Below are 14,252 nucleotides of genomic sequence, written 5' to 3'. Positions count from 1 at the left end.
ACAACAGACCCAGCCAAGCTTCATTTAAGAGATTCCAAAGGTACTAAAAGTAGATGTATTACCTGTGTCATGCAGATGATAGAATGCACTAGGAATCAGCCCCTCTTCGTAGGTGAAGGAATCACTAGCTAATTAAAACTCACTTCTTGATTATACTGAACTTTGGCTATGCAAAGAAATTCTTTGGTTAATATATATTTTGTTTAGAAACCCAAGAGTGAAGGAAATCCCTTTTAACGCAAATTAAGTCTACCTGTGAGAAGCCCCTTTTCTGTTTACTTTGACCAGGCTCTAATCTTCTCTCCATTATATTCCATTGAATACTTCAAATTATTTCAGATTCAAGACTGAAGTAATGGTCCCACATCACATTGCAGCTCTAATTTGTCAGTGATTGCCATAGATTGCTGCTTTGAGGTAGTCATTAGAAAAGGAACAGAACTTCTTGTTCTGCATGTGTGTTCAAACTCACTGTAGATGACCTTTGCTACCTTGTAAACTGGAGGCAATAATTGGTCCAATAGGACCCTAAAAGAACAAACTATCTTTGAAAAAATCAAGCAGGCACTACTTCTGCTTATTCTAAATGTTTCCCTCTGCAAACATACTTCTGTTTTACATTGCTTAAGTCATAGCCAGTTTGCTTTTATCTGGGTCTAACACTGGGAGAATTTTAAGACTGTAGAGCTCAATAAACTTGGCTAGTAATTCCTATAAATCCTAGTGTGATCTGCACACTTCCAGATTTACAAATTAACTGTAATCCAGGATACTTGGACTTGAGTCATGTCCTTGAGAGTGGGCATCTTCTAAACCTGAGATCAAATACAAAAAACACGGCAATACCTCTTTCCTGGTCCGAATTCAGTTCACATTGGATTTAGTTCATCTTATTTCAGCTAGGTACTAACACAGTGCAATCCAATTAAGTGGTGGTAGTATATGCAAGGTCAGATGCCTCATCCATGGGTGAAGTATAAATTATGATGATCTTGTTATTGATTAAGCTTTAAACAGCCCAAAGTTGATGATGCTGTTGACTAATTTCCCTGTGCATCCAAAGCAATATCCTTTAAGAGGTCACTGGGACAAATAAACGTTAAACATGCTATGCCTGAATTGTGGCTTAGTATTCTTTAGTCTTCAGTGCCTGTATTAAGTGTTTAATTATCTTGTTCTGCTGATTTTTTTTTCAAAGTCTTTGATTTTTTTTCTGGTGAACTTCTTTTCATAATCTCCCTTCCTAATCAGAGAAGCCTGTAACATTTGATTCTTTCATTTCTAGTATCAAATTATGATTTTTTTGTTGTCATATGGCTATTTATGGACTAGTGGTTCCCTGCTCTAAACCTTTTTAAAACGAAAACATTTGTCAGTTGGCTGGAAGGTATTGCTGTATACGGTAGCATGAGAGCTGGGTTTGATTTCTGGCATTCCAGGTCAGTAGAGCAGTGGCTCTCAACCTTTCCGGATTACTGTACCCTTTTCAGGAGTCTGATTTGTCTTTCGTACCCACAAGTTTCAGTTCACTTAAACTACTTGCTTACAAATCTGATATAGAAATACAAAAGTGTCACAGCACGCTATTATTGAAAAAATGTACATGTTCCCCTGGTTGAGAACCACTGTAGTAGAGAATGAAAGTGCTGCACAGGCAACATGAATAGGTTTAAGGGAAGGGGTAGTGCCATGTGATACTGAACAGTAGCCTTTCTGGACACACAAAGAATAAAAATGACGCGACTCAAAGGATGTTTGATATGTGTGCTAGAACCATAGAAATGTAAGGCTGGAAGGGGCCTTCAGAGGTCAAGTACAGCCCTTTGTGCAAGGAGAAAATGGAGATCAGTTACTCTTTCCTGATTCATATTGGATATAGAATAGAATTAAATTCATTCTTCTCATTATAGAATGAATGTAAGGTCTGTATTTTTAAAAGCAAACTAAGTTGGTTTCTTGGTGACAACTTCAACTAAGTCATCCTGCTTAGGCATGGTCATTAATGCCAGCATAAAATGTAGACCACTTTGGGAAGGTGTGTGGATTCACATTTGGTAAGTCATAATGTTGAAATAGGAAAACAGGAACTGAAACTGCCTTGACCACTGCTCTGAATACAATCTGAATGAATTTTGGGTCAGACCTCCAGGAATACCAATTTGGTGCCTGCAGGGCATAACGGGAACAGAGAATTAAAAATAGGAGTCCTAAGAAATCAAGAAGGGTGTCTGACAAGCATCTGAAATACTTAGGAGAAAGCATGCTTTAGAAATGCAAGGCTAATTGAGGAAATGCCTACATAGCTTTGTCTTTCAGAGTATATATGTTATGCATACAGCTACTTTTTAATCTGACTTCTATGTAATTCAGTAAATCTTGTTTTTAATTAAAACATTTAAGTCTTACATTGTTTTGTGGTAAAGTCAGTCATGCATCCTTGGAGGGAAGCTAACCTTCTGACCTCTTGTGAGAAGTAATTGAGGTAAAAATGACACCTATATTGAAGCACTCAGTTGAGGTGACCCCCAAGAAGTGTCATACGGATACTGTTTTGTCAGCACGGGTGCAACGAAAACAGATATCAGTAAGTGGCAGGAACAGAGGACTGAAGTTTATAAGGGGAGAGGTCCAGATCCCACTTCTCAAGTACAACAGAACCCTGTTTATCTGACTCTCCCTTAACAGGCTCTCCACATTTACCAGACAACCAGGACTCCAGGACCAGAAGTAGGCGAATTCTCCTGTGGCCGTTAGATGGTGCTGCAGCATCACATTTTCCCATTTTCTGTTTTTTTCCAGAATTTTGATTATCTGATCTGGTCTTGGTTCCAGTTAGACCAGATAAATGGGGTTCTATTGTACCTCTGCAATAATGCTTTTAAGAGGGAGAAGGGATGAGATGATGGATACCTGTGTGCGTACAAAAGCTGCCTTACTTATTCCATACTCTTCAGTTCACCTCTAGTGAACTGTGGTCTTAAACAAAATAGATACTAAATATCTTGTCCTGTGTTTTTTTTTAATTAAACTGCTCTATGAATAGTTTTGCAAAATAGTGAATGAGATTGTTTTTTAAAGGGATTTGGGGAAACTTGCATAATTATTACCAATAAACTTGTTTCTAGCCAGTGAAATTAATCATATTAGCAATATGAACTCTGAGACGTTCATGATACTAGCAGAACTACTCATAAAAATATTAATTTTGGTCCTGCTCTGGCAAACTTTATGTTGATGGTCAGTGTGCTTGCATAGAGCCCCATTGACTTAACTGGGGCTCTGTATAGGTGCAGGGGTCCACCTTATTGGAGCAGCTTGCTTGATCTAGATATAAAAAAAGAACAGACTTGTTCAGGCTTCTAACATTTCAAATAGTATATGCAGGATTGTTAGGACTTGAATTTCATCTCTCTATCTCACTGCCTGACCATAGCAGTTAGGATAGCGCTACCTCTGGTCAGTAGTATGTACATAGCAACTGCTGGACTAACGTGTGTGAGTTTTATAAATTAAAGTTGGTATAAAACACAAGGTGATCATATATTTCTTCTTTATCTACTACGTGATTCCCTTCCCCCACCCTTTCTCCTTGATTTTATGTGGGTTTTTTAGATTACTGTATGGATATGTGAAAAGATTTTACATGAACAAATACTTGACTGTCTATGAGATGAGCTTTATTAGAATTTAATTTAGCAGCTTCACCATTTGCATGGAAGTTGTGCTGTACTTGTCTTTGTTTATGGTGTGATCTTATTTCTAATATTCACAAATATGTCCAATTACATTTTTGTCATCTCCTTGTCCGTTGCAGCCGCTGGAATTACTCTGGCACTCATTAGATGAATGGCTAGTTCTAATAGCTACAGAATTGATGAAAAACAAAAGAGACTCTGCCAACATTACATCCATTTTACTAAAGCAGAAAGGGCCAAATCAGCAGGATGCTACTCTTAAGCCTGCCTTTGACGCTGCAGGAACTGAGAGCAGAGAAAAGCTATCTACTGACACAGGGGATTCTAAAGCATATAATGTTGCCAGGAAGCAGGAAGCTTGTGCAGATTGCCAGGATGTTATCTCAGTGACAGCAAACAGGTTGAGTGCTGTCATTCAAGCGTTCTATATGTGCTGCTCCTGTCAGATGCCTCAAGGGTAAGGAGGATTCTGCTCGTTATCTAAAATTTTATTTTTTAAAATTAGTCTGATTTCTTGTGAAAATATGCATGCTGACATATTTAACGACAATCAAGGGATTGCTCTGTGCTTCTTTCATTTGTTCAAGTATGTTGTTGTTTTTCATAACGCTTCTAAACAATGCAGCATACCTTCCTTTTCTTAGTGTTGCTGCTCTCTCATGAAAACTCTCGGTGCAATTCTGCTCACATTGAGTATCTTGATTAGTTTTTGCCTTTTTTGTCTTATTATGTGTGATAGTTGTGGGAAGACATGATCTCCTGGGGTTCAACTACTTCCACTTTATATTCCACATGTGAAGTCCTCCCTAGTTTCACATAATTGTCTTCATAACTGCTACTATAATTTCGATGTCAGAAAAATCAGAACTGTCATTTCATGCAAAAATAAGCACCAGCGGCAGAACTCATCTGACTTGATGTCACAGAGAATTGTAATGGGATACAAAACCTTTCATCTCTAGGTCACGCCCACTATGAATTCAGTCCCAGGTTAGCAGACACTAAAAAGCTGTTACCATATGACATCTGTCCTAATGGCCCAGGTGAAATAGATTGGTGGTCTCAGTCCAATACCTAGTGAGTAGACAAGTGTCTCCATTATAACTGAACTCTTCTTGTTAATCTATTTGACATAAAGGATTGAACTTGTCTTGATAATATGCTACTTGCCTATAAGCATAACACTGTTGGTGTTAGTGGGATAGTGTAAGAGAGCTTGTACTGCTGCTCCCTCAGTTTTTCTAAGGCTAAAGTATTTCATTGTATAGTATTGTTCATGCAACACTTTTTTCACAAACTCAGATCTCAAAGAAAATGCTTCTGCTTTCATAAATATACTTAGCAGTAGGAGTAATAAACGTTCTGGTTTAACTCTAAAAGATTAGATTTGAATCCAGAGGATATTCCCAACAGAGCAAAATTAATTGAAGGCTGATCAGTTGTAGCTGAAAGTTTTCTGACACGTTGGGCAACATGTCCCCTTTTTTTTTTTTTAAGTTGAGAATGGAGTCAAACTTTTAGTCTCCAACTCTTTCTAAATATTGAGTGTATTTTGGAAAATAGATTAAAGAAAACTAGAAAAATAGGTTAAAAATAGGGTCCCCCCTTTAAGTGAGGATTATAATTGCACAAAAATTTTAACCATTCAATGGTTAGCACAATACTGAATGTAGATATAGGGTAGGCTTAAAAACATACAAACTTTTAAAAGCATTTGATATATTTAAAAGTAACTGCCTCTTAACTGCCAAGACCTGAAGTTTCAGCATCGTTCTCCTGCAAGAACTGATAAACCAGAAGCCTAAAGCAGTGTAAAAGATGCAGTTCCCTAAAATGTTTGAGGTATTTCATGTCATCACCTCTTGCTGGAGAAATACAGGTTTCTGAGTTCAGGTGTGGGCAGGTGAAAGTAATGATCATATTAATATCTTTTGGCTTGGTCTATATACAGACGGATGTTGGTATAACTACGTTGCTCACTGGTTTGGAAAATCCACATCCCTGAGTGATGCAGTTATGCTGACCTAACTCCCAGTGTAGACAGTGCTATGTCAACAGGAGGGCTTCTCCTGTCAACATAGCTACTGCCTCTCGGGGAGGTGGAATACCACCAGGGGCATAGGTAGTATCTCCACTAAATGCTACAGTGGTGCAGTTGCAGCGCTTATGTGTAGATAAGTTCTTAGTATCTGTGTTTGTATTAAATGTTTTTGTTCACCTTCAGATGTTAATACCTTTTGAGATCTAGGTTAAACAGTTAAAAGCTGCACTAAAAACATGTTATGTTAACATGCTCTGTATATTTAAATATAAACTCAAGCTGTTAGGTGCTCTTAACGTTATAGTAGAAAGGGTGTATGCTAAATTGTATCATCCAATGTATGTGTTCCCACCTGTATAGTGAAAGAAGCAAAAGTCCTGCAGAAAATGCATGTGATAATGCAGTTAGGCTGTAACACAAACCATATGCCCAGGAGAGCAGTTACCAGTCAGGCTGCATGGCCAGGCTTTGATACTTCTTGCCTTCTTGATTGCTTTACATTGCATCCTCAGAGGAGGTGTTTTAATCTTCTAGTATATCTAATTATACACTTGAAAAATCCTTTACCGCAGCATGATACCAGGATTACATGTAATTTTAAGTTTAAAAAAAAATCCTAAAGTTTGTTGTACAATCTTAAATTCTGCATTCGTTTTATTTTCATTGAACAAAATTATTTACAACTGAATACATTTTATTTGTATTACAGGATGACGTCACCTCGTTTTATAGAATTTGTCTGCAAACATGACAATGTTCTTAAGTGCTTTGTTAACCGGTAAGCCTTCAAAAATTTAATTTTTTTGACTAAAATGTTAGTTACAAATTCATATTTAATTGTGATTCAGAGGTGTTTGTTGCTGGGTACAATTCTGATCCAGCATGTATTCATACACATCTAACTATGCACATTAGTAGGCCCGTTGGACTCCGCGGAAGTACTCCTGTGCATAAATGATGTATGCCCACAAGCATTGCAGGAATGAAGCTTAAATGAGTACGTACCTAAGCAACTCTTCTGTATGTTTCGTATCCCAAAACTTGTCAAGAAGGAACTAGAACCAGGGCCGGCTTTATGACCTGCGGGGCCCAATTGGAATACTTGGCGGCGGTCCGGGGCTTCAGTGGCACTTCGGCCACGGAGCGGGGTCCGCTCCAGGTTTTCTGCGGCACCGAAGGACCCCCCCCCGCCGCTGAAATGCCGGCAAAGACCCCCAGAGCAGGGCCCTCTTCAGCGCGGGGCCCGATTCCGGGGAATCAGGTAAATCGGCTTAAAGCTGGCCCTGACTAGAACTATTGGTCTGTGAGTAGGTGCCCTCTCCTACCCTGCTCCAAACATAGCCCACGACAGGTCAATATTACCCTCCCTCTCCCAAGGTTTTGGTTTACTCGCCAAAGGAATGCTGAATGCATAGTTTGTCTTCTCCTTATGCTTGGCTGCTTCCAAAGTTCCTCTGAGGATTGCTCAGTCTACCCCGTTGTCCTCTCTATAGAGAGCCTCTGGAGGAGAGTTGAGGTAATGCAAGCCTTCCACAAAGTGAGGCAGGAAAACACACTTTATGCAATGTCAGTGTTTCTTGAAAATATCCTATAATCATTTTTGTTTTGTTAGACTTTTTAAAATACCTTTTCAGGTATGCTCAGTTCTGTCATGAGACTTTGGTTAGATCTGTGCACCTGCAACTAGTAAACTTCCAACCTAATTTTTTTTTTTCAGAAACCCCAAAATAATTTTTGACCACTTTCATTTTCTTCTTGAATGCCCTGAACTGATGTCAAGATTCATGCACATCATAAAAGCACAGGTAAATGTTAAGCACTTCTTATTTACATCTTTAATACTTTTTTTACACTTTTTTTTCATTTGCACATCCATAAATTACTGATTAATTCTAAAGTGTGAAGGTTAACTACCTCTAGTATTTGAGCTTAAACAAATAGATTGTGATATTTGCCCGGGTGAACTTTTTATCTTCTATCTTTTCCATTTAAAATATAACTGAATTACTTTGAGGACAATTGTGACCAACTGTTTCTGGCCTATAGCTGCACAATAATTAGTCTGAGTCTTCAATGTATGATTCTGCTATAGCTGCTCACTTCAGTCAGATATCATGTTGCCAGCACATTCTCTTGCTGTCTGTAGTATACCTCCTACCACCTGTCACATGCCATTTGAGGTTAAAACACTTGAGTATTATTGCAATTGGTTGCTTGCTTTTTTGTGTTCCAGAGAGTTAAGTAAAAAGGCAGGAAACAAAACCCAGTACAATCAGTGTATTGTTGCTGCACACAAGGCCACACATGTGAGCGTTGGCTGCAATGTGATCATTATCCAAGTCTGCACTAGTACTGCTGGTGGGTGGCTCGTGGGCAGCACTTTGTTTCATTCAATCTTCAACAAATTACACAAGAGAGCCCCTTTACTTCTGCAGATAATCTGGTGATTTCCTAATATTCTCTGTAGTCCTGCTTATTAGAAAGACCTATGATAAAAAACCATTTTGTTGGTCCTTTAGACCAGTTTCTCTAAAGATTTGCTCAAGTCCTGAGAAGACATGTAGGCTAGCTCTGGGCCATGCTGCCTGAATAGCAAAAATCTCTTTAAAGAAATTCTGTATTTTGAGAGTTATCAAGGTCTGGACAGGATTCCCCTCTCCTCCATAGTCCACAAAGCAAAACATTTATTTTAAGTACTTAGAGTTTATGAACCGACCTCCGTTGCCATGTGACTAACTTTTCAGGGTAGAGTGTGAGGGTTGTGCTAGCTGTCAGTCCCCTGGAAAATTTTCAGTTCTGTTCCATATTGTACTCAGCCAAGCCCCATGTGCTGGTATCCTATCCACTAAAGCAAGTAAAGGCACATTCTGCTTCCCCCAAGTGATAATCAGTGGGCAGTGAACACACCGTTTGTCTGGCCTTGTTCTAAGCAAAATCCCATAAGTCACCACAATTGTTTGAATGTCATGAGTCAAACAAGATGGAACTACCTTTCTGGTGAGAGTTGCTGAAAAAGATGCCATTTTGTATGGATTTCTAGGGAATCCTGGCTGTTTCCATTTCCATAGGTCTTATTTGCTATTGAATTAGAGGTCTCAAAAGTACTTTGAATTACTGTAAATCATACCTTTCATTATTGCTGTTATTTTAATGACAGTATTGACTTTTCTATCAAGGGAATTATACTTGTTTTTTTGTTTGTATCTTAGAACAGTGTCTACTTTTAGTTTTGAGATAAACCTGCAATGGTGGACAAAACACCAGATGAATAAGGATTTAAAATATTCAATTTCTGAGTCAGTGATTTTCATGGTCTCTGGAGTATCAGGGGACTCTACAATAAAACATTCTGAGAATCCAACAGTGGGGGTTTTGGGTGTTGTGAGGGGAGGTGGGTCCATGAGACTTTTTCCTTTTATTAAATGGAGGAAACAGAGAATCATTGCCCTAAATGAGGAAAACCTCTTTCATCAAACAGCTTCTTAAAAACCAGAGCAGTTTCAGATTAAGGCCCTGTCTCTGCTACATAATTTAAATAAGTTTGTAACCACTTAGTGGCATGGTTGGCCATAAACATGATTTGTCTCCGCAACTCACTGTTCACAGTCAGCTGCCACAGTTGATAACCTGAGAACCAACAGTGTGGTGGTCTGCCAGAAACCTAGTTTGCCACATGATTGTCTTCCTGTAATCAGTTCTGCATTTTTTCTGCTATCCTGTGTGGAAAGGACCTCTAAGCTTGGCGGTGTAACTGGTTAGGCCGGTCCTCCTTCCCTGAACACGTAATCCACAATGCTGCTTCTGGCATTTTCTCTAAGCATTCTGTCTGCTGAGATGTGTGTGAGATAGCTGCCCTCATTTCCCAGAATGCACTGATGCAGATAAAATACAATTGTGCATGCGCACTTACTATGCTAACTATGGTTGTGAGATAGAAGTGAAGTACTGAAAGACAAATGTATAACTCGGTCACATAGGTGTCATGAACTGGTTACAAAAGCATGGCTGTACTTGTTGTATGGTCATGGCCTAACTTGGGTCAACACCAAACCAGACATAATGAATTTCTCTCAGAATTGAAGAAAATAAGTGACTTAAATGAAAACAAAACAAAACAAAAAAACCCCCAAACCATAATGAGTTTGCTTACTTTTACAGAAGACCTTTTCCATCATCCTATTCAGTGAAGTCATATTATTGTCAGGTACTATTGATTATGGCCTCATTAGCATAGAGGATCAATGAGGAATAAGAATGGAAGCATATGTTTGTGTTAATATGCTAAATAGACAATGTGGAGGATAGTTTCAAAGAAAACATTATTCATGAGAATTCATTATTGAATTTTAAAGTGAGCTAATTGGTTGCTAATGTATTCAATTACAGATCTAACATTCAAAGTGCCTGGACATAAGCGTTTGAATTGTTAAGTGTCGTCTTTTCCAAATGCAAAAATGAGCTATACAAAATGTTTGTGTATTCTTTTAGCAGGATTAGTGCTTGATTTTGCTTTTATTCCCTTTGTGACATCTTGTTGAAATGTCTGCTAATTACACTTTAATGAAGTCCCTCACTGGCGCTTAATATTTAAAGTGAATTTAACAGAATGCTTTGATTACTAGCCTTGAGAATGATTGAGTAATATATTGGGCATGTTTTACCTGTTTTGTTTTGTAGCCCTTTAAAGATCGTTGTGAGTGGTTCTATGAACATTTGCACTCTGGACAACCAGATTCAGACATGGTGCACAGACCAGTCAATGAAAATGACATCCTGTTGGTTCACAGAGGTATTACACTACAAAGAGGAGGAGTGCATGTATAAAGTGCATAATATTTCTGAGATTCTTTTAAGATATAACATTAACTAGTGTTTCATTATTTAGATTCTATTTTTAGAAGTAGCTGTGAAGTTGTGTCTAAAGCAAATTGTGCAAAGCTGAAGCAGGGGATTGCTGTGCGATTCCATGGCGAAGAAGGCATGGTAGGTAAAACATTCATAAACAATTTTTTTTGATATGCATATAAATATAATTTATACCAATTCTAACCAAAATTTGAATCTAAATGACGTTTTAACAATACTCTTATACTTTTGCTTAAGAAATATATTTGGTTACTCATTTTGTTAAACTGTTTGTAAAATTAAATTTCTTTTTGCTGTATTTTTATCCTTTTGACATGTAGGGTCAAGGTGTGGTACGTGAATGGTTTGATATCTTATCCAATGAGATAGTTAACCCAGATTATGCACTGTTCACCCAGTCAGCTGATGGTATGTTGGTATCTCTTGTTCTTCTAACTTTAAATTTTGCTTCAGCAAATGTTCATAATCTAGGGAAAAGGTCCGATAAGTTATTCATAATGTAAACCGTTATCAGTTAAGGTATAATTGACAGAAAAAGTCCTTTGCTAATAAATATGCACTGTACATTAACTACAATTGAGAACTAAGCAACTTTTATAAGTAGACATATTGCTGACTGACTTGCAAACATTGCTCGCTCTTTGGCATGGGTGGAGAAATTCTATTTTAGCTCCTTTTGAGTTCCCAGTTTAATTTTCCTTTCATTTTCCTGGTAGCAAGAAGACATACCTCATGCATCAGCAGCAGGAGGGTGCTGTCTTTCCCCTTGCAGTTACTTGTATGTCTGGGCTGGTGCAGGCAGGATATGGGGAGTTTTTTTCATCCCCTCTTGACATCAGCCCCACAACTGGTTTCTGCAGTTAAAAACAGCTGTTTATCTCCCTGGAATTGCTTTTCAGTGCCTGACTTCTTGTCTCTTGGGTACCGAACAGATCATCTAGCCACAAAGCTTTTCTCAGAAGTAGGGATTGTCTCACTCACACCTTCTACCAGTTTCTTAGGAAACTGCAAAGAGAACTCAGCCAGCAAATGTTGCATCCTGAAAGCTGGGGAAAAGGGTTTAGAAAGGTGTGTGGGAGAGACTGAACCTTCTGTCACTATGCTTTAATTAAATGCAAAGGAGTGGTTAGGCTCTAATCCTGCAAACACTTAAAGTATGTTCACAAATTTAGCCATGTGAATAGCCATGGAACTGCTTATATGAGTAAAATGATGCCTGTGCATAAGTATTGTCGGGATTGGGGCCTATATGTAGTAGCTCAATATTACCCTTATGATGAGGGCATAATTGAGTCATCCCTGATTGTCTATTAAAATTCCATTTTAACCCATTTCTTTCCTAAATCACTTTAGTCCTGCTGAATGTAGTACAGAAATTACAATCTGAATTAGAATGTTTTAAAAAACAAACAACCCCCCCCCCCCCCCCAAAAAAAAACACAGACCAAATTTTTACTTCAGTGTTTCAGATAATCAAACAAGTAGATTAATTACTTAGGTAGAAGAAAAATAGCTTTGAAATAGACCACAGGTGAGTACAGCTACACTTAAGCAAGTTGTTTGGCTCTGATTATAGTCTGTTGAACAATGCATGCTAATTCTAAAAATCTGGAGAACTTGCTTCAACTTTTTGTTATGTAGAAAGATACTGAGAACTTGAAATTATATAATTAAATCTTAATTATCCAAAGGAACATTTCCTCCTCCTTTTTCATAGTGTCAGACCTTGCCTATTGTAAGGTGTGTCCAAGTTTTGGCTGTGCATGTTTTATATTTGCTCTGGATGGCCTTTGTACTTTAATTCCAAACCAGCAAGAATGTAAATATTTCTGAAAAATATTCAAATTTTTGTCAATTCAATGGATTGAGGTGAAGAAGGTAAACACACTGTGGCCCTGGGAAATGTAATTTTTGTTTGAAATGTTAAGAATGTGTGTGTAAGAAATATCTGTTTTATCCTGGTTTTGCCTTTTGATTTTGGTCACACCAAGAAAATAGATCTATCAGAGAAGAGGGTAATGTGGGTGTGTGTTTTTGTTCTTGTCCTACGAACAAATTACAACTGTTGAATTTGTTTGAGGCTTCAAATTACAGTAAAAATATATAGGCTGCAGTTGTAAGATACGGGCTAAAACTATGACTAAATATAATAGCACCCTTTGTTTCGTAGGAACAACCTTTCAGCCAAATAGCAACTCTTCTGTAAATCCTGATCACTTGAACTACTTTCGATTTGCTGGACAGATCTTGGGTTTAGCTCTGAATCACAGGCAGCTGGTCAACATTTACTTCACAAGGTCATTCTACAAGCATATTCTTGGTATGGTTCTATTAAAATCCTGTTTTAGACAACTAATTCATTTCAGTAAATGATATAAATGATGTGGCTTGGTGGTACTGTTACTTATGCACTAGGCTTTCATCTTTGGTGACCTGTGGTAAAGAATGGTGGATGTGAAAGTAAGTCTTTTTTTTGTGTACATCAGGGTTACAGCACAATACAGCATGACTGGCATTCTCTGAAGAAAGGCTTAGATTGGAATAGTAAAGTTGTTGAAAATGGAAGTACACTGGGTACTTCTGTGTGGTGAAACTTAGTAGAGCAACTTTTACACTATATCAACTGGAGCAAATAGCTAGTCCTTCACTCTTATTAACCAATATATGAAGCTCACTTGTGGATGTTTCTTAAGAAAAAATGACAGTGCCACTGCTATAACCCCTTTAAAGTGTAAATATATAAACTAGTGGCCATTGCCACTTTGTATTTGATTCTTTTTAAACACATTGTTAGTTCAGAGACAAGAAGTACAGGCATTATAGCCAGCAGGTTCATTAGTTTTATTACGTAATAACACTGTTTGATATTTAAATGGTAGGTTAATTCTAAACCTTGTTTTCCATGGTTTGTAATATCTCAGATATGTTCCCCAGCCTAGAAGTATGAGACCTTTCAGGAATTCTGACAAAAATGTCTTCATAGTGGGTCCCTGAACTCTGATTCAAACATTTGGAGTTTTAATGTAAAACTCTCCTTCATTGAGGGTGCTTGGTTTGATAACTTTGAAAAAAATTGACTAAAGTTTTTCCAGCGTTGCAAATTTATTGAGGAAACTTGCTGGATCTAGGGGGGAAAATCTACTACTCCACTCTTACCATAAACACCCACATGCACACTCAGGTTCTCATCACATAGCAACAAAGAAAATCTGTATTTTTACCACCACCAATATTAACAATTCCTTCCCCTGACAAATTTATTACTTCTCAGTAGTGGCTCATTGGTGCTGCTATAGTAGCCTTCTCAGCCTTTTTCCTTTTCAGCGGAACTATTTTTGAGTCATCATTTAGAATGTAATGTAAGTTTGTGTCCTTTCTGTAGATTCCTAGAGGATAGTTTAAAAACTCTAATAGAAAGGAGATTATTCTTGCTCAAGTTTTCAAAGAATTTCATACCAATTTCTATAGTACCCTTTTGGTTTCACCCACCTTAAAATGGATGGGATTTTTCCATAAGAGTCTCATGACTGCCATAGCTGCCTGTCCAGCAAAACCTCGAGTCTTTCTCCATTGGGAGAAGCTTAGTGTCTCAAAGATTGCCCCAGATGCAACAGTACTGTTCCAGTCCCCAGAAAGGAGCTGGAGTTCTG

General features: G+C 37.9%; 1 protein-coding gene across 3 annotated transcripts in view; it reads left to right on the top strand.

Annotated features, from left to right (window-relative positions):
- Positions 1-14,252, top strand: part of HACE1 (HECT domain and ankyrin repeat containing E3 ubiquitin protein ligase 1) — an 83,663-nt gene that overhangs the window by 43,557 nt on the left and 25,854 nt on the right. For all 3 annotated transcript variants that reach the window (XM_045010417.1, XM_045010418.1, XM_045010416.1), the window contains 7 exons: positions 3,815-4,152; positions 6,446-6,514; positions 7,454-7,541; positions 10,414-10,525; positions 10,622-10,719; positions 10,923-11,010; positions 12,773-12,922. In XM_045010417.1, coding sequence (XP_044866352.1) covers positions 3,815-4,152; positions 6,446-6,514; positions 7,454-7,541; positions 10,414-10,525; positions 10,622-10,719; positions 10,923-11,010; positions 12,773-12,922 — 943 coding nt within the window. The remainder of the gene's footprint in view (positions 1-3,814; positions 4,153-6,445; positions 6,515-7,453; positions 7,542-10,413; positions 10,526-10,621; positions 10,720-10,922; positions 11,011-12,772; positions 12,923-14,252) is intronic.

Source organism: Mauremys mutica, chromosome 3 (genome assembly GCF_020497125.1).
Source record: "Mauremys mutica isolate MM-2020 ecotype Southern chromosome 3, ASM2049712v1, whole genome shotgun sequence".
Classification (NCBI taxonomy): domain Eukaryota; kingdom Metazoa; phylum Chordata; order Testudines; family Geoemydidae; genus Mauremys; species Mauremys mutica.
Note: the sequence above shows the minus strand (reverse complement) of the source record. Positions and strands in the feature narration are given on the sequence as shown.